Source organism: Papaver somniferum, chromosome 2 (assembly GCF_003573695.1).
Source record: "Papaver somniferum cultivar HN1 chromosome 2, ASM357369v1, whole genome shotgun sequence".
In the NCBI taxonomy this organism is placed as follows: Eukaryota; Viridiplantae; Streptophyta; class Magnoliopsida; order Ranunculales; family Papaveraceae; genus Papaver; species Papaver somniferum.
Genome location: NC_039359.1, coordinates 205,533,846 through 205,555,225, shown reverse-complemented (window position 1 = coordinate 205,555,225; position 21,380 = coordinate 205,533,846). Strand labels below are relative to the sequence as shown.

The 21,380-nt window shown below is 36.7% G+C and overlaps 2 protein-coding genes and 1 non-coding gene across 3 annotated transcripts; 1 reads left to right on the top strand and 2 right to left on the bottom strand.

Annotated features, from left to right (window-relative positions):
- Positions 1–3,787: 3,787 nt before the first annotated feature.
- TRNAS-UGA lies at positions 3,788–3,869 on the bottom strand. The gene has a single exon. It is a non-coding gene; the product is annotated as a tRNA-Ser (tRNA).
- Positions 3,870–7,712: 3,843 nt separating this feature from the next.
- LOC113352641 lies at positions 7,713–8,675 on the bottom strand. The gene is made up of 3 exons (XM_026596440.1): positions 8,160–8,675; positions 7,982–8,054; positions 7,713–7,840 (listed from the first exon to the last, which is right to left on the bottom strand). The coding sequence occupies exons 1-3, from the start codon at positions 8,673–8,675 to the stop codon at positions 7,713–7,715; spliced, it is 717 nt and encodes a 238-aa protein (XP_026452225.1).
- A 5,619-nt stretch (positions 8,676–14,294) lies between these two features.
- On the top strand, positions 14,295–15,617 carry LOC113352640 (uncharacterized mitochondrial protein AtMg00810-like). Its single transcript, XM_026596439.1, has one exon. The coding sequence runs from the start codon at positions 14,295–14,297 to the stop codon at positions 15,615–15,617; it is 1,323 nt and encodes a 440-aa protein (XP_026452224.1).
- The last annotated feature ends 5,763 nt before the right edge of the window (positions 15,618–21,380 follow it).

Below are 21,380 nucleotides of genomic sequence, written 5' to 3'. Positions count from 1 at the left end.
ATGTTCTTGCGGTTAGCTTCATCTCGTTCAAGTTGAACTACAAGAAGAGCCTCTTGGAATTTCGCCAAAGCCTTGGCACCTTGATCAGAGATGCGATCCTTATCATCTATGAGACCGCTAATTTTGGTTCTTAACTCATTGGTTTTCTCTTTAGAATCAAGAAGGAGACGCTTAAATCGGTTGGATAAGTCTAAACTAGATATATGGTCAATTTCTAAGAGGCGAAATTTAGATCTAAGCTCATTTAGAGAAAGAGATGAAATTCTATAATTTGATAAGCTATTTAAGGAATTGTTAAGACGCTCAAGAAGGGTATCATTATCCAAGGCATTAGGAAATGAACGAAGAAGGGTAGCTTCATCAGAAAGACCATAAATGTCTGCAAAAAGGATCATTTAAATAAGATAAAACAATAGGATGAATGAATAAAGGGAAAAGAGAAAAGTAACATACCGTAAATCTGACTATTAGCTTGTTGAAGACTAGAGATTTTGTTCTTATACGAAGGAGAATCAATTTCTAATTGTCTATTTTTCTCGCGAAGACCTTTAACTTCAGCTTCCAATTCTTCATTCTTTTTGTGAAATTGAAGATTCTTCTTTTCAAGATTTTCGCGTCTTCTCTCTAGATCTGAAGCAACAGCAAAAGAAGCTTTGCCAGCCTGCGAGAAAATATAAAAAATATTAATATAGAAAGAAATTTTGAGTTATAACAATGAAGAAGTAAAAGGATAAAAGTATACCAGACTATTGAGAGAATGCAAGAAGTCGGGAGTCACTGATCTAGAAACTCCACGAAGAGAGCTATCACCATCCAATAAAGGGACATCGCAAAGGGTAGCGAGAGATTTGAATGTATTTGCGAATTGGGTATCTCCCATTGCTTGTAGAGAATCAGAAAAGAGGCCAGAGAGCTTAGCCATAGAAGATTCAGGTGGAGAATCTTCACTTGCAGCAAGATCATCATTGTCCTCATCACCCTTGTCACTTTCGGAATTTTCGTGAGGAGGAATATTTGAAGGAGAAGAAGAACGAACTTTCCTTTTCTTTGGAGGAGGACCAGTTGATTTTTCCCTGCGAAGAGCACCTTTACCTTTATCACCAGTCTTCGCAACATCGGCAGATTCTTCTACTTCAGCAATAATCTTCACACACAGATAGAAATAAGAAATGGAAGCATGGAAGCAACATTATACTGTTTAAAATCATAAGAGAAAATTGAAGAAAATTTAAAATCATAAGAGAAAATTTCTTACCTCATCTGTGTATGAGCGAAGAGCTAACAGAGTACTAGCTTTCCTAGTCCTGTTATAACTATCTGTCAGTTTTTGGATCTGCGGAATGTCGCAAGAGTTAGCGAACAGAATAATAAAAATCAATAAAGAAATATAAAGTGATTTAAATGGGGAGAAACATACCTCTTTCTCCTTCTCGGGCCAAGAGAAAACCCAAGGTTGATAAGCAGCGAGATTCGCAGGAAGAATATTTGACCCAGCAATGTAGGGTCCTTTTAGCAGTAAAGGAAAAACACACCATTTATCATCTTTGGATTGGCGAGGAGTTGTGTTTTTATCAGAATGCCAGTCAATATCTTGCATGAGAATTTTGGCTTCATCAATGTTATCTTTCCTTTTTAAACGAATACCCCAGCGAGTATTATCTTTCTTCATGGAGATAAGTTCATAGTTCTCAAAGAAATTCTCTAATGTGTATTTCTCAGCAATTATCTCTAGGTTTGCGAATTTAATATCCCTAAGTTCTTTGGAGTAAAGAGATCCTCTACCAGCACCACGGTTAGCGAACTCTAGCATCAGACAGATGCAGTCCCCACTCAGTTGGAAGATAGCTCGCGAAAATCCCGAGTGAGCGAGAATTTCATAAAATAAAGGAAGATCTGGGTTATAAAGAGGAATAGGGAGACCTGCGAGAATCTGACCTAGCGAAATTATGATTGATTGATCATCACAATACTGATCATAGAAAAGTTTGACAGAAAGAATTGATTTGGCATTTTCACCAGGAATGGTGGAGAGTGTGAAACCTTTATCAACAAGATCTTTTTGGACATCTTGTAAATTCTTGTCATATCTATGACCACTTGGAGCCATATTTGAATATAGAGTATGGGAATGAATAAAAATTAAGAGGATTGAAGGAGGAAAAAATTACAGCAGCAGAACTTGCAGAAGAATAACAGAGTTGCAGAGATGATAGAAGAGAAAGTAAAAAGAAAAGTGGAAAGAAGAGTAAGAAGAGTATATAAAGGAGATTTTTTTTACTCGAAGAAATAAACACCATTAAGACGAAAAGACGTGAGCGGTTGAAAAGCAGCGGTTACAGAAGACGTGTCAAGAAACAAATGGAAGAAAGAATACGTGTGATAAATGCAGAATATGAAAAGATGAACAGCTGCGGCATTTCTCACATCATTCTCTACTTTGCAGAGAAGATATGAGAAGAGGCAAGATGTAGGATCAGAATCTCGCAATGACAATGTTTCAGCGAAATTATCAATGACACATCACAACAGCGTCGCAGAACAATTTCAGAAATGATACGATAAACGACGTCAGCTAGGATCACGAGAAAGATGTGATAGTCCTGCGAAAATTAGAGAGCTTGCGAAATTAACATTTGTAAGGTTGCGAGAATGTCTCAGACCATACCCGAAAATAAAGGACAGATTAGCTGTCACCCACTATGTATTTCCTTATAAATAGTCATTCAAGTTGTAAAGAGAGAGATCTTTTTTGAGTAAGAAACAAGTAAATAGGAGAGAGAAAGTCTAGAGCAGAGATCATTCTTGATTTCTTTATCTTTTCTTGTAAGAATATTCAAAGGTTGATCAATAAAATTAAGAGTGTAAACCTAAAAATGAGTTGATTAATAATGAAATCATATGAGGAGTGTAGTGTAGGATTTCCTGCAACTACATCTAAGTCAGTTCCCCATGATTTATGAAGGGGGATACCGGTATTATTCGGAGGTGATACCATTTCATATAAGACAAATAAATGTTAACAGATTATGATCATAGGACCGCTCAATTGGTATCATCCCGCTAATAATGGCATTCCCTTTATAAATCATGCAATTCCCCGCTTCTCTACTTAAAAACAAATCTGGGTCAATGCTACTACTCGAACCCGGTCAGTCTCATTTGTGACAAACAAACAACATCATGGTCAATTGACTTAATTCCAAGTTTAAAAGTGTGATTTACAAAAATGCAAAAAAAGGAAGGGGGATACCATGATTTATGAAGGGGGATACCGGTATTATTCGGAGGTGATACCATTTCATATAAGACAAATAAATGTTAACAGATTATGATCATAGGACCGCTCAATTGGTATCATCCCGCTAATAATGGCATTCCCTTTATAAATCATGCAATTACCCGCTTCTCTACTTAAAAACAAATCTGGGTCAATGCTACTACTCGAACCCGGTCAGTCTCATTTGTGACAAACAAACAACATCATGGTCAATTGACTTAATTCCAAGTTTAAAAGTGTGATTTGCAAAAATGCAAAAAAAAAGGAACCAACAGGAGGGTTCGAACCTGGGCGGGCGAAGTTTGTCTCCTGAACCACTTAACCACATATTGACGAACACATTGACCGTTGGTTGTTATGCTGTCTGATTTTGGTTTCATTACTCGGCTTTACCCTAAAAACTCTCGTACACTACTTTAGCAATCGTATGAACGGCTGTCCATGAATCAATTGTGTCATTTTCAAAATGAAAAATGAAAAAGAATATCTAAAAAATGAAAAAAAAATGATCGTCAACAGCAGGGTTCGAACCTGCGCGGGCGAAGCCCAACAGATTTCAAGTCTGTCTCCTTAACCACTCGGACATATTGACTGTTTGGTCATTTCTTACAGTTCTATCATTTTGTTGAACATAGCGTCCGTGCGTCCAGAAACACATTTGTGACAATGTGATCCGTGAAAAGAAGAATAAAGACAGTTTAAAGGGGTACACTAGACTGATAGACGTACAAAGATATACATGCAGATAAGACTTGGGAATTATAGCTGTAGGTGTAAATAATCCACACGGCTAGGTGGCAAGATCCTAGGCTATGATGCACCAAAGAATGAAGAAAGGCGAAGTACAGAATAGATTCAGGTGGCGCGAAGAATAAGGAGTCACGTGGGTCGGACGTGATGGCCCTACAGTTGTCGGATGTGACGTGACCTTATCATCTGACAGGAGTAACGGACGAGCAAGGAATACTCGGTCAAACAAAGGAAACTGGTCAAAACCAAGGGACGACAAGGAAGAAGGGCGATATCGTGCCTAATCAAGTACCAAGGACTCGGCCTCAGGCGAAAGGCTGTCAAAGACCAAGATTCCATCGGCCACACCAGAAAGACGGGCGAGTAACTAAGATAGGTCCGATAGGAAACATCAGAGTTGATGTATTGTGACCAACACTGTAATTTTGTTGTATCTCGACTATGGCCTATAGATATAAGGGCTTGTCGAGAGTGAGAGGGGGTGGAAAAGGAGAGAGAGAAAGGGCATTATATTTGAGAATTGGAGAGATAGTTTATTTGAGAAAGAGAACACCTTGTAACCTAAAACGAGATGTAATAACAATTATCCTTTCACCTCTTGGACGTAGGTAATCATGCCGAACCATGTATATCCTTGTCTTCATGTTTGAGTATGCATTTCTGCTTGTTTAGTTTAACTTCTTCACCTTTGGATGTAGTTTGTGATTTTATGCAACTATAATACCCACAGGTGTAATTTGTAAGGGTTGTTAATTAAAGAAGGATATATACATTCTACTGTATGTCTAAATAATTAATGCTCTCTAATCATTCTACTATGTGTCTTAAAAATGATCCGTCGATTCTCCTTAATTTAGATAGAAGTAAATTTGATCAATACAAATTCAAATTTCATGCATGACAAAGAAATCTTGCCGAAGGAAATTACTGCATAATTTAGTTTGTAACCGTACTATATTTTTGGAGATAATTCATTATATGAGGATGAACAAAAGCTTATACAGGAAAATAAATGAATTATGCAGTTTAAATAAGAAATCTTAAGGAATGAAATTGATCTAGCAAGCTCATTGCGCCACATGAGCTAATCAAATCGAATGTTCTTCATGCACAAAGCTTGTGCACATATGGTCAAAATATTGGAGAAATCTCCATAGGATCTTCCTCAAGAACTTGTCCATCCAGGAGCCACTTTTCTAGTAAAGAAAATGGAGGTTGATTTAGATCATCTTCGATCAACCCATGGTGATCACTTTCGGAGATCGAATCAACCCTATATTCAATTGCGGTAGTAGTACTGGTAGTTGTTTGAGGTTCCTCCGGGGATCGAGAGGATATTTGATACTTTCCCGTATTAGTTGGTACAGATCTCCAATTCCCTGATCCATGTTCTTGGATATAAGATACTAAAAGTATATCTTCTTCAGGAGTCCAAGGTCCTTTCTTGATCCCAACTTTATCACAACAAGGAGGTCTACCCATGGATATATATATTGCTTGTTTTGATCTTAGCTTTTGATATCTCTCCTTTACTTCTGTATGATCTATCTTTTAAACTAAGTTTAATTGTATGACTTTCCTCCTTCAGAGAAAAACAGTAGTAACTTCATGACAGTGTGTAAGTGAAACAGAGGGGTATGATGATAGCTGTTCTCACTCCTTCGATGATATGATGACTGATATTTATCTACACAAAATTGGTTAAAAAGACCATAATCAATAATTCCTGGGTGAAATGGACAGTTAGATTTTGATACTGTTTAAATGGACAAAAATGTAAAAATAGGCAGGATGTAACCAGTTTCATCGTGCCCATTTTCAAATATTTTTTCTTATTTTTAATTTACACAAGACGTATCCAATTTCATCCGTGCTATTTTTTAATCTTAAGCTTGGATGAAACTTGCTATTTTCTTTTTGACCATTTCACACAAACTATTTTTTACTCGTCCATTTATATCGTGATTTAAAAATATTTAGACAAATGACCCGTTTTCCGATTTATCTACCTCTGACTTATGTATCAAAAAATACAGTATTAATTACTTTCTTATCAAACACATATCAAATTCGGTCCAATTTACACCAAGTTATCGTAGAAATTGTTTGTGTTTTACTAGCTAGCTAGCTAGATGCCGAGGTAGTAATGGTATGTGCATTATCTATGGGTGCATGCATGTGTACGTATGTTCTGTTTTGGGTTCTCATGGGCCTCGTAGGTGCATGGCTTGTTGTTTCCCAAGGGAAAAGTTTGAAAATCGATCAATTAAATGCGCGGTTTATGGGCTGATATTAATCAGAGAAAGGACTATGAATTGAATTAATGTCATGGTCCATGGACCAAAGTGATAGGTACAGTTGTTTCTTTTGCTGTCTGTTCAAGCATGTTTTGACACCTTCTGTTAAAGCATGTTTGGTTTGTATACAGAAATAAAAAATATTTAGAAGCCACTATCAGAGAAGACGTCGGCATTTCCCCTCTCATTCATTTGTTGCCACTAACTAAACTATATTAGTTTGAGAAACAATGTTTGGAAAATTTTGTCGTGAATAACAAGTGTAAACAGTTCGTTTTTGATGGATAGCATTATTATATATAATGATGACTGCATCTGCATGGCTTAATAAACAAAGTTAATCACAAACTCTTGAAGCCATGGTGGCGGACCCAAAAGATATTTGGATGGAATAGAACTTCGGCCAGTTTCGTTCAGCTATGGCTTAGCTAACTGAGATGCGGTACATTAAATAAGAGATAAAGCCAAGAATAAATATTGGCAATTTTGTCTTCAAAGGCGGTATTATTTATTCAAAACTTGTGCTGACTGTTTATGCATGGTGGATTGTTCACATCCAGTAAACATATAGTATTTATGATGGAGAATGCATCAAATTCATCATCATTAAATGCTTCAAAAAAAATAAATCATCGTTGAAATACAGATAATGATACTATATCACAGTGCATCAGATGCCGTACAACAATATCTGCTTTTATGATGAAAGCGTGTCCGCCCACTATTTTGTCAATGAATCATAAAATCAAAAATCAATTCATATGACAAAATCAATATCTGTCTTTAATGATGGTAATAAAAAAATATATATATATAGTAGCCCGACAAAGATATTAAGGCGCTTATTGTCTCTCCTGCAGCCCCTGCTACCTTCTTCGTAGAGAGTTCATTTGGCTGGAAGACTTGGAAGGATGAGTAAACGAACAAGACGCAACAACGTAAGCAGTTCTTTGCAAGATTGCTAATAGGGGTTATTAAATTGTTTAGGGGCGTACGAAAATACATACAAGACAAAACATTCATTGACTTCGGGTTGGTACTCCCCCAACCAAATTGACACTCCTATTAGCAGACTTGGTTCTTTGTAGTCTTTTTTTTTACACGAAAGGAAGTTATATTAAATAGAAGGTAATTACAATTGTTTATATTCTTGTAGGCATAAAGAGATCCAAGAAGGAAAGTAATCACTCCATTCTTCCTCACTAGAAATATTTTTTAGCGTATTTTGCTAGAGAATCTGCAACATGGTTTGCATCTCTATGCACATAAGTGCAAAGCCAATCCTCAAATTCAACTAATAATTCTAAACAATCCACAATAATATTTCTGGTTGTCCAATTTATTGAATCCAAACTACCATTAATAGCTCTAATAACATTAGAGCAATCTCATTCTAAGTGAAGCTTTCTGACTCCTTTCTTTTGTGCCCAAATTATCGCTCCCATGAGTGCAAAAGCTTCAGCTTGTTCCGGATCTATAGCTTTTGATTGCCAGCATCTACCTCCATTACAGTCACCTGTAAAATCACGCATTATCAGTCATATTCCAACATCCTTTGTTAACTCTATAAATGAAGCATCAAAGTTAACTTTAACAAAATTATTTTCAGGATTTTTCCATTTCTTGGCATTCTCATTTGAATCTGAAATAATCTCACAGTGAATAATGTTTATTCTGAACCAAGTGGAATAATTTGTCTGGATAGTATGAGCAACTTGTGAGTATGTCAACTGAACATTATAAAAAAAAATTTTACACCTGGATTTCAAAATATGCCATAAAACAAACGCATACCAATCTAAGATAGGGGTATTAATATGTTGAGAAGTACTTACCTTGAACATATTTGGAATCCATTCCTGAACATTTACATTCGCAATTTCATGAAGAAAATCAACATTAACAGCTGACCAAACAGCTTTGGCAAATTCACAGTCAATGAATAAGTGTTGCATAGATTCATCAAAATTGTTACAGTGAGGGCATTGTGTGCTAAAGTTATGAAAATATCTATCCAACCTATCATTAGTGGATAGACAATTACTAATACATTTCCACAGAAAGTGTAGAATAGATTGTGGAAGTTTTGTTTTCCAAAACACCTTCCAGTTCACTAAAGTATTGGGAATGAAATCATTCTCAATATTTGTATCATTCAAGATTGCTTTGTAAGCACTTTTAACGCTGAACTCCCCGTTTGAGCTAGGTTGCCATCTAATTTGGTTACTACCATGCATAGGAATCCTAATAGTTGTTATGTTGTTAACAGTGTCCTCGTCAAAAAGACTGTGAAGCATATCAACATTCCAGGTTTTATTATCACTATCTATCAGCCGAGACACATATTTCATATTGGTTGAAGAAAAATGACTATCAACAGTGTTTGGTATACTAGGTATCCATCTGTTTTTCCATATATGTATAAGATTCCCATCACCCACTTCCCAACAAGCATGCTTTTTGATAATATCTAACCCATCACATATACCCTTCCATACCCATGAACCATTAGCAGAAACAATATTAGTAACTTGCCAATTGATCCAAGTGTCCCCAGGCAGCGGGTGGAATTATTTATCCTCGGAAGGGAGGAAGAGAATCATCCTCATGTCATCCGACTAATATTTACTCTTGTTGGAATTTCATCCAATGTGAATTTTGTCAAAAGACTCAAAAATTAATTTTCATGTACCCTTATGCACTTCACTAGAAGGGCTTGTTAAGAATCATGTTGTCATTTTAGAGTAATGTGCATATCTTTGCACATTCATTTTCATTACTCTAGGATATACTGAAGATATTTAGTATATATTAGTTTCTTAGTTTCTTCATATTCTGTAATATACTTGTTTCCCTTTTTAGTATTGTATAGCCTGTATATAAGAAGCAGTGCTTCATTGTAATTGATACACAATCAATACATAGAAATCTCGATTCCATGACTACTCTTGTCATGGCATCAGAGCCAAACAAGATCCAACCTTCCGCTGCAAACAACCAATAGTCAGATTTCTAATCCAAATTTGAAACCTTCCACATCATTCCTTTGTATCCTCGTATCCTTGATCTTTTTTTCCCGTGATATCCTTTTCATCCACCATGTCTCGAGAAGACTCTCAACCTATCACCACCAAGTTTGATGGACCAAACTATAATCTCCAGAAAAACTCATCAATATCACAAGCCGTGTCTCCGTATCAATGTAACTACTGCAAGGAGTTAGGACATACTGTGAACAACTACACATCGCCAACATCCAGAAACGTGTGTGAAAAGAGGAGGAACTTCAATACAAATACACCAACAAGATTCACTACAACACGTATCTCATCTAAGATAGAAAAGAAACATGAACCGTCTCTAGCTGATATTCAGGCGATGATCAAACAAGCTATATCAATTGGTAATAATCCCACAATAACTTCTGCACTTTCAATTCCTATAGGTATTTCCTAAACTGGATGGTTTCTCGACTCAGGTGCTTCCAACCATATGACGTTTAATCCTCAATTCTTTGAGAGTTTGCATCCAATAATAACTCCTAAAATTCATACTGCCGATGGGTCTGAATTAACTGCAAGTCATATTGGACTGGTTAAATATTCCAACAAATTGTGTATCCTTGATGTACTTATAGTTCCTAAGATTACCATGAATCTTATCTCTATTAGTCAACTATGTGATCAAGGGTTTAAAATTAACTTTTTTCCTTCTGGTTGTGTTATACAGGATCCGAGGACGGAGAAGCTAGTTGGGATAGGACGTAGAGTGGGTCGACTATACCTCCTATAGATGCTCATATTGTCCCTCCACAATCCAAAAACCAAGTTGTTGTTGTTTCAGCCTCTATACCACCATCCACCACTTCCCCATTTATGTCTTGGCATTCTAGATTAGGTCATATTTCATTCCCTCGTCTTAGATACATGATTAATAAAGGTCTACTAGGATCAACCCAACTAGATAAAGAACCTTGTTGCATTACTTGTAATCTAGCTAAACAACCGGCACTACCTTTTAATAGCAGTACAACTTTTCCCACTGCACCATTTGATCTTGTTCATTCCGATGTTTGGGGAAAATCACATATTGTTTCCAATGGAGGGGCTTTATATAATGTGATCTTTATCGATGACTACACAAGGTATACTTGGATATATCTGTTCAGTTCAAGGTCAGATTTCTTAAAAATATATACTGAGTTCTCTACCATGGTCAAAACCCAGTTTACAAAAACTATTAAAACCTTCCGCGCTGATCAAGGGGGGGAATATATATCAAATCCATTTAAATATTTTCTCAAGTATGAGGGTACCCTTCTTCAATTGTCTCGCACAGAAACCCCTGAACAAAATGGAATTGCAGAACGCAAACATCGTCACATAGTAGAAACTGCTAGAACTCAGTTACTTTCTGCATCAATTCCCTCTAATTTTTTTTTTTTGGGGGGGGGGGGGAGTCTGTCCTTACTGCCGTATACACAATAAATCGTATCCCAACAACTGTTATAGATGGTATATCTCCATATGAACGTCTTTATAGAGAAATACCTAATTATTTAGAGCTTCGTGTTTTTGGTTCAACCTGTTTTGTTCTTCTTCCAGAATGAGAACGTAACAAACTCAGTAAAAATAACTCAATATGTGTATTTTTAGGATATGGGATAGAACAGAAAGGGTATCTTTGTTATGATACAACAAGTCAAAAACTTCGTGTCTCTCGTCATGTAACTTTTGGGAGAAAATACCATACTTTTCCCTTCCAAGAAGTAAGTCATCTGAAAATTTCTCGTATCAAGATCCTTTTGATGTTGAGTCTCTTCCATTAGAACCCATCTCTGACACCCCTATTACCGAGACCAATATACAACCAGAAATTCATCAATCCTCCACTCCTGATACTCTAGATGTGCCTGAATCCTCTTCGAATCAATCTATGCCTCATCCTGACATTGCTTCTCCAGAACAGGATCCTGCACATGAAGAGATTACTTTAGCTCCTTTAGAAAGGCGTCCACTGATGAGTGCCAAATATTGTATATATCTATCCCTTTTTGTTGGCAATTAACTCATCTTTTGTGCATTAATTCTACATTTTATCCCATATTCTGTATTTTCATTGTTTTCAAGAATAAATATTTTTCTTACTTAATTTTGCATTTTTAGGTAATAAATAAAGTCTGGATAACTTGCGGAGCGGAAAAGAGTTGAAGAGTAGTGAAAAGCCGGAAGAAATTATGCAAGGAAGCCGCAAAGAATGGTGCGCACAAGACCAAAAAGCTAGGAATGGGCTCAAGAAGGAAGAATTGTTCTTAAAGAAGATATGGGCTTGGCATACCCAAGGCCCAAAACCCTTACCCAAACCCATTTTCTATATCCATACCCGCCTCCATTCTCAGCCGTTAGATTGGATCCATCTCATCATCCAATGGTCGCTTCTTCATCGTGCATCAAAATCTGAAGTCCCTGCAAAACACCATAGTGCCTAAATTCCAAGCCTTCAGATTAGATCACATTTAGATCCTACGGTCGCTCCTTTGCCTGCGCATCAAATCTCGATACTTCCGCTTAACACTACAGTACCTAACATCATCTAACACCGTTGACTTCGTTGTGTTTCAAAATCCAACGGTTGCATCGATTCATCTCTCATCTCATCGTTAGATCTACCAACCATCTTCGCATCCCGCAGCTCAGAGTCACAAAACATCAAAATTTGATGAAGACGCTCAACACTCTAAAAACCTAATACCTATACCCAAAAACCAAACAAACCCTAACCTATTTTCTATCGGGCTCCTTCTTCTTCCTCCCCTCTTCTTCACTGCAAACCCCATGACCACCACCTGCTCCGCCACCCACTCCATCTGCCACCACCACCAGCTCAATACGAGCTCTCAAATCACTCAACAACCATAACCCACATCATTACTTCCCCTTTCACCAACTCCATGTCCTCCTAATCACTCAATTTCACGCCTCTCCCATGTCAGGAACCCTAGAGGTGAAATTGACAAATTAGGTGAAATAGAGTTGCAATTGGAGGCGTGGATAACATCAGGAGAACAATTAGAGGCGTGGGTCGAAGTCAGTAGCGTGTAATCACATCACTATGGGTAAGAATTACCAAACCCTAAATTTTCTGATTTGGGGGAATTTATTAAAGAACCCTAATTTTCTGTTAGGGAGAGTATTAGAAGATATGGGTCTGATTTGTACTGTCAAATTAGGTAGAAACAATTTACCTAATTTCTGTTTGATTTTAGGGATTTTTTGGGAAGAACCCTAACTTGTAATTGGGTATAAATATGACTGTGGGTGTGATGTAAAAGCTTATGCCTGGAATAGCCGGCGTCCAGAACTTAGTTCTGTTAAATGTTCATTTTGCTGTTCACTGTTTATCCATTTTAATGTTTTGATTTTCTCCATTTTATGTCACTGTGATGTTGTTATGTGTTGTTCCTGTTATGAACTCCACTGTTTTGTTATGTTTGTTCTTTGCTGTCACTCCCATATTCCTGTTATGTTATGTTTCTGTAATGTTTGTATCATGTTCTGTAATGTTCTTGTTATGTATGTTCTAAACCTCAAATGCTAGGACTAGATGAAACCATGAATCAATAAGATAGTCTTCATCATGTGCAGCTCATGTCCAATGTTGTTAAGCCCTTAGACTAGTTGTACTTTAATCAGACAATTAGTACTTTGGTAACTATTTTAGCTGTGAGTAGAATATCCCCTAGGTTAATGGTGGATTCAACATCCTAGTGTTCTTTCATCACTCTTGTTTACTGTTTTGTGTGAATGTTAGGCTAAAGCCTGTGAAGCATTGGATTGATTGAGCAGTGGGGAGAAACTAGTGCTCACTAGTGACTGTGAGCAAGCTGGTTCTCTTCCCATTCCATTAGTATGCCTAGGCTCACCTTCACCATTTCACCTTCACCATCTCCCCTGCCCTTGGCTTAGGCCTTGGTATGTAACTGTTTCCAGTCACTGTCATCACCTAGTAGTTTCTTTGATGTTTTTTTTTAGTTTACTTGTTCATTGTCTCACATTTTGTCACTTTCATTGTCACCTTAACTTTTACTTTGTTCCACTCTGTTTTGCTTTTGTTTTCTGTTTAGTCTCATTGTTTAGTTTCACTTCCATTCTGTTTAGTTTCATTGTTTTGCTTTTGTTTAGTTTCACTTTGTTCCATTCTGTTTAGTTTCATTGATCTGTTTACTTTTGTTCTGTTTAGTTCATTTTGTTCATAGTTACTGTTTACTTTTGATTCTGTTCACTGTCCAAATTCAATTCTATTTTCTGTCACAAAAGCCCACTGTAAATTCTTAAGGTTATAGCCAAAGGCTAAAAGCCCAAGTCACTTCAGGCCCAGTCCAGTTCATTGTTTGAGCCTGAGCCCAAGTTCACAGTTAACCAAAGCCCAGGTGAAAGGCTAAAAGCCCAGTTCACAGCTCATCATTCAAAGGCCCAAAGCCTAGTGCACTTCAAGACCAACTGAGCCCAAGCTCAGTTCATTTCATTGTTAAAAACAAACCCATTAGGCCCAATTTACTCAAAGGGTATTCAAAGCCCAACAATAGTCATTTAGAGTCCAAAATAGCTAAACACTACAAAACACACCCAGTCTCTGTGGATCGACCCGTACTTGCACGAGCTACAACTGACAACCGTGCACTTGCGGTATTACTGTAGGCCCGCGTTTTATTTCGCTTCAATTTTACACGCTTTCCCGGGTCCACCATCCACCAGCTAAGTATTCTGACTATCATTGTTGTCTCTCAACTATTTTACCCTTGTATGAACCTAAGAGTTACATGGAAGCATCAACAATTCCAGAATGGCTACACTCAATGAAGGAAGAATTAATTGCTCTTGACGAAGCTGAAACATTTGACATGGTAGATTTACCACCTGGAAAATTTGTAGTAGGATGCAGATGGGTTTATAAGATTAAGACAAGAGCTGATGGATCAATCGAACGCTATAAATCTCGCCTTGTTGCTAAAGGTTATACTCAGGAATATATATGGTATTGATTATGAGGAAACATTTGCACCAGTAGCTCGTATGATAACAGTTCGTACTCTTCTTGCTGTTGTTGCTGCTCGTGGATGGGATCTTCACCAAATGGATGTTACAAATGCCTTCCTTCATGGAGACCTTGAAGAAAAAGTATACATGCAGCCACCTCCAGGATTGCCTCATTCCCCAAATCAAGTCTGTAAGCTTCGTCGAGCGTTATATGGTCTCAAACAAGCACCTCGTGCTTGGTTTGAGAAGTTCAGCAGCGCTGTTACGCAATATGGATTCACTCAAAGTGCATATGACTCTGCCATGTTCCTTAAAAGGTCAGATAAAGGGGTCGTTCTTCTTCTTCTCTACGTTGATGGCATGGTTATTACTGGGAGTGATTTGGAAGGAGTCAATGCTCTGAAATCACAGTTAAGTATGTCTTTTCAAATGAAAGATCTTGGCCATCTAAGATATTTTCTCGGTATTGAAGTTGATCGATCATCTAAAGGATATTTTGTATCTCAAGTGAAGTATTCTACTGACATTATTCATTGTGCAGGATTTACTGATAATAAAACAGTCGATACTCCTCTTGAGGTAAATGTTAAGTATAATCCTACAGATGGGAAGATTTTATCTAATCCTACGTTGTACCGACAACTAGTGGGTAGTCTTAATTATTTGACTATCACACGTCCAGATATTAGCCATGTAGTACATGTTGTGAGTCAATTTGTGTCAGCTCCACGTTCGACACATTATGCAGTTGTTCTTCGAATCCTGCGTTATCTCAAAGGTACCTTACATCAAGGACTACATTTTTCTTCAACATCTGATTTAAAACTGAAGGCATATTCCGATTCTGATTGGGCTGGTGATGTAACTGATCGTCTATCAACTACTGGATATTGTATGTTCCTTGGTAATGCTCTAATTTCCTGGCATAGTAAGAAACAATCTGTTGTTTCTCGTTCAAGTGCTGAGGCAGAATATCGAGCTTTAGCTCATACTACATCGGAGATTTCCTGGCTACGTTGGCTTCTTGGTGACATGGGAGTTCATCTTTCAGGGCCTACTCCATTATTTTGTGATAACAAGGCTGCTATTCATATAACACACAATGATGTCTTTCATGAACGAACAAAATACATTGAAATTGATTGTCACTTTTTTAGACATCATTACAAGAAACAGACTATTTGGCTGCATTATGCTACTTCAGAATTACAGATTTGTTCACGAAAACATATCCCTCTAAACGACTTCAGTTTCTAAGTTCCAAACTCAATATGTGTTGTAGACCATCTTGAGTTTGAGGGGGGGGGGGGGGGGGGGGGGGGGATGTGTGTTAAGAATCATGTTGTCATTCTAGAGTAATATGCATATCTTTCCACATTCATTTTCATTACTCTAGGATATACTGAAGATATTTATTATATATTAGTTTCTTAGTTTTCTTCATATTCTGTAATATACTTGTTTCCCTTTTTAGTATTGTATAGCCTGTATATAAGAAGCATTGCTTCATTGTAATTGATACACAATCAATACATAAAAATCTCGATTCCATGACTACTCTTGTCAGGGCTTACTTGCTCATTCCTCGCGAAGCATCACTGGTATTGCGTTCATGCTAAAATTAGATATGAATTTCGCTTGCTGGACTTTCATCCATTGAGAGATTTTTAGAACCAAAATTTCATGTACCATGCACAACACTTGAAGGGCTTAATATCATGTGCAAAGATTTTTTTTTAGATGCAGTTAACGTCGCCAATTGATTATGAGTTGGATGCCCACCAAATAGTGTTACATTGGCTACATAGGGGCTATTAGCAATAGCAATATCAAAAACAAAAATTGTTGCTTGCTATATATATATTGGCTTAGAAACTTAGCAAAAATTGTGCTGCCATTTCCATTGCCCATTTGCAAAAGTTCTTACGTTACTGCCATTTCCAACATTTTTATTGCCCATTTGCAAAAATTCTTGCGTTACGTATTTATTATTGGGCCACTCCATTCATAACCAATTGGTGTTTGTTGCTTTTGAAGCTCACGCGAATGCTTTTCTTGTCTTGCCTATTACCAGTAAACGAAATTAGCAAATGCTTTCGGCTTTGCTTCTTGTCTTGCCGTAACGTAGTTAGTTTGTAGTTGTATTTATTTTTGGGCCCTCCACTCATAGCCGATTGGTTCATTCATACTCAAATGGTTTTTGTTTCTGAAGCTCGTCCCACGGCACAAGTAAACGAAAGCATCAGTTGTTACCAAAAAGAAAGAAAAAAAACAAGGAATGTGTTGTATTTTGTCAGTCCATGACCGAACATGAGAATTCGTATCAAGTGCTCAAATATACCAAGCTAGTTAACTAGTTTAGTTTGAAGTACTATATACACGCGTAGTACTATATAGATGGACCATTAACTTAGAATTAAGAAGAGAGAAATCTAAGTGGGGGATTGTATTACTTCTCAGTTTTTGTTTCTTACACAAGTACATCAAAATGAAGAAAGCCAGTGGCTATTTATAGCCAGTACTAGAGTCGGTAACTGATGGAAGCAAACACGTGTCTATAATTTGAGATTTTCTTAACTATCAAACTGATAATGCTTATCTAGTGTTGAGGCCGTTAATCCTTAACCGAGAAGTAATTCCAGTGTTTACTGGATTGTTCCGGAGAATGGTAGGCCACCCCACAAACGTGTTTACACAATAGAATGGTGAATAACAATATAGTAGCCCGACAAGGCGACAAAGATATTAAGGCGCTTATTATCTCTGCTGCAGCCCTGCTACCTTATTATTCATAGAGAGTTCATTTGGCTAGAAGACTTGGAAGGAAATGTAAGCAGTTCCTTGTAGTCAATAACTTGCCAATTGATCCAAGTCTCCCCAGGCAGCAGGCGGAATTATTTAGAATGACTTCTTAGGGACCATGGTTTTTTTGGGATCATGGTCTTATTAGGCCACCTTCCCTATAATTATAAGGGGTGTCCTAGAACATTGAAATGACTAATCTATCCTTAACCTAATTTAATTTAAAACCAACACAATAAACACCTCTCTCGCTATATATATATATATTGCCACCACCTCCTCCCACCACCGCCGATTATCACCACCACCACTAACCACCGATTACCACCACCACCACCAACCACCGATTACCACCACCACCACCCACCACCGCCTATTACCACCACCAACAACAACAACCACCGATTACCACCACCTCCCACCACCGCCGATTACCACCACCACAACCTCCAATTATCACCACCAACAACCACCGATTACCACCACCACCTCCGATTATCACCACCACCACTATATATATAGCTTAATTTAAAACATTAACAAAGATATTCTCACAAACCCATTACTTGTCATTCGTTTTTGGTTGAATAAATGAGAACTAATCATCAAAATGAGTTGAAAATGGAAGTTGCAGAGAGGTCTAATGGAGTTTTTTTCAGTAAAAAGTTCGGTTATCACAAATTATTTTTTTCTTAACCGAATTCAAAGTTCGGTTGATTCGCAAAAAAATACTTTTAACCGAACTCCTTGTATTAGAACAATACAAGTCCATAAGTTCGGTTCGTTCGCAAAATTATTAAGTTTTCTTTGTAACCAAACTCTACCTATAGGCCCAGTTCGGTTGATTCGCAAAATATGTTGAAGTTTGCTAACCAACCGAACTTCTAACACTAGGTTACTTTTAACCTGAAGTTCGGTTGGGAACTTGGTTGCATTGAAGTTTGCGAACTAACCGAACACACAAGATGTACTCAAATAAATTGTCAAGTTCAAAGTTCGATTACCTACCATTTTATCCTAGGTAACCGAACATTGCATTGTACGACCAAATCCTCCATTAACGAGCGAGTTCTGTAACCTGCGTGTTTGGAAAACGTAACCGAACTACACTTTCAGGTGTGTTCAATTACATGTTCTTGACATATGGTAACCGAACTACAATTTCAGATGTGTTCGGTTACATGTTTTTGATATATGGTTAACCGAACTGGCCCAAATTTACATAAAAAATTTCAATTTTTGAAAGTTTGGAGCAATTCAACCAACATTATCTAAGTTTGAAGCATACCTGGGTACCCAAATACCCTTCCTCCGGTTGTGGTTGGTAAAATCCATCGTTTTTCATGTTTTCCTTCTTCATCTTCTCTAACTTTACTCTCTCAATAATTCTACTTCTTTAAAAAAAAAAAACTCATCTGATTTTTTAATCTCACTAATTATCTTTAACTTAATCATCTCACTAACTATTATTAACACTAGCTAAACATCACCCAAAATTAATCAGGAGGGTAATTTAGGTATTAATATAAATATCTAGATAAGGGATGACCTAGATTTACTTTTAATGTCTTTACCCAAAATAAAACCATGGTCCCCAAAAAAAATCATGGTCCCAAAAAATCGTTCATTATTTATCATTGGAAAGGAGGACGAGAATCATCCGTATGAACTAAAGCCCATTCCGTCCGACTATTATTTACTCTTGTTGGAATTTCATCCGATGCGAATTTTGTCAAAAATTAATTTTCATGTACCCTTATGCACTTCACTAGAAGAGCTTACTTGCTTATTCCTCGCCAAGCATCACTGTTATTGCGTTCATGCAGAAATTAGCTATCCATTGAGAGATTTTTAGAACCCAACAGCATGGTTTGAAGCTGCGCGGGCGAAGTCCAACAGGTTTCAAGTAAGTCTCCTTCACCACTCGGACATATTGACTGTTGGTTGGTTCCAAAAAGAGCACGTTCTTATTGTTAACTTCGGAAAGTTGTTGCTATGTCTCTCAGGTCAAGATACTCTCACAGCTTCTCCAATGGGATGTGTGTGAGGATAAATGTATAAATTTACATAGGATGCACATCTTCAAGATGATGTGCATATGTAAATATCTAAGAGCCTCTCCAATGGAATGTAGTGAAGAAAAACGTTCTAATCCACGTAGGATTTATAACCATATTTATAAAAAATCATTTCCAACCGAATGATGTGAATAAGATATGGCAAAAGAAAAAGGGTGAACCTCTAGTTTTAGACATTCACTTAGAGGATGTCTTCCCATCCTAGTCACACTTTTATTAATAAAAATCATTAAAAAATAAAAATGAAAAAGATTTTAACCGATGGTATGCCTACAAATAAGTAATAAAAAATAGAAAATTTTATGGGTTGGAAATGAAACTTTATTTTTCCTAATATTTATGATTCTATACTTAAAGGATGTCAAATGATGCCACATATGAAACATTCATATTCACCGTTGGAGAAGCTCTAAATTTACATAGGATGCACATCCTCAAGGATAAATGTCTAAGTTTAGAGTTCAAATACAATACCGTTGGAGATGGTTTTTTTTTTCTCTCTAATTTTAAGAAAAAAATAGGAAGAGGTTGTCTTGTTTGTACCATCGGAGAAGCTCTTAGGCTGGGTTTGGTAATGTTTTTTTTTTCTTTCCAAAAACACTTTCAAAATATTATTATAGTAATATCTTTTTCATCTTATTGTTTGATAAAAGTTTTACAAAATGCTACTTATGCAAAGAACTTCCAAAATTCTCCAACTTTTAAAAGCTGGAGAGGAAGAGCTTTTAAAAGTTAAATTAGTTCCACACTAATTTCATATCTTAGTTTCTTTTCTATCTCTATTTTATTTTATAAGTTACAAAAATTACCCTTAAATCTACGTAACATTAATTTTTATTCTCTATATTTTATTCATTAAAGGTGATTAATTGTTTTATATACCATTTCTTGTTTTTTTTGAGTTTGTAGATAGGGTGTTGCTATTCAAAAGGGTGTTGGTGCTCACCTTGTTGCTAGGCTACCAACCAAAGTTTTGTACGAATCCTGATTTCTATTATTAATATAAGATTTTTTTTTCTTTTTAAACTTTATCAATTATTAAAATAAGATCAATTCTAAAATATTATTTAATTTTAGTTTGATTTATTTGTTTGAAAATTTTATTTATAATTAAAATGATTTAAGGAAAATAATATTTTTAATACAATTTCTATAATAAAAGCCTGCGAGGCACCTGTTGTTGATACACTTATTATTGTTAATAACTATAATTATATATACCAAACTTACTTATTGTTAATAATAATATTTAGTCGGCGGACCACCGTGTTGCTCTACCAACTAATTCATTGTAACACTTTATTTGCTAATAATTATATTATCAATAAATATTTTCATTGTAACACTTTATTTACTAATAATTATATTACCAATATATTTTCTATTATTGGATAAAGAGTATTACGTCATATTATTCTCCGCAATATTACGCCATTGGAGGTTGGTGGGGAGAGGGGGCAAACTAACTCTACCTTCCATGTTAATCTCTGCAATATTACGCCATTGGGGGATCGAACCTAGAACCTCCTGGAACGCAAGAAACTTTGGGGAACTGTGATAACCACCTGAGCTAGATACATGTTTATTATTATTATTATTATTATTATGAAAGGGGCCACGAAGGCTTTTATTATGAATCAAAATCAGTATTACAGGGGAAGGCGGGTAACCTAGCAACAAGCTGGGCACCAACACCTTTTTGAATAACTATTCCTAGTCTGTGAAAAAGAGAATTGCCTATCTTAAAATTAGCATCATGTCTAGCCATACAATTTCTAAATCTCTTTAAAAAGGATGTTAAATCAGGACTAAGCTCCCCGAAAGTGGTAAAGGCTAGAACCCCAAAACCATAGCCGAGTGAAGCGCACTTGTCCAGGTACTTATTGTTCTTGCGAGTGATGGCTGCAGAAATAGCAGACCCTGGTATAAAGTTGCGAGTCCTAGCACTAGTAAAAGGAGAAACCCCGGTGACATCCATACACACATCTATGCCGTTTTCCCAGTTATAGACCATGATATCCGCCGGCCGAAGTTCCTTGTTGTCTGCTGAAATAAGACCTAGAGACACCTCTTTCCTAGCCACAATCCCTTCTTTGTAACATATATCCGCTAAGACATCTTTGGCTATGTCATGTCTAAA

Excerpts from the sequence above, each read along its gene's own strand:
- LOC113352641 (XM_026596440.1), bottom strand. The coding sequence starts at position 8,675 with ATGAAATATGTGTCTCGGCTGATAGATAGTGATAATAAAACCTGGAAT. Across the intron at positions 8,055-8,159 it reads GGATTCCAAATATGTTCAAG|TTGACATACTCACAAGTTGC; the intron begins GTAAGTACTTCT and ends TATAATGTTCAG. Across the intron at positions 7,841-7,981 it reads CAGAATAAACATTATTCACT|GTGACTGTAATGGAGGTAGA; the intron begins GTGAGATTATTT and ends GTGATTTTACAG.
- LOC113352640 (XM_026596439.1), top strand. The coding sequence starts at position 14,295 with ATGGATCAATCGAACGCTATAAATCTCGCCTTGTTGCTAAAGGTTATA.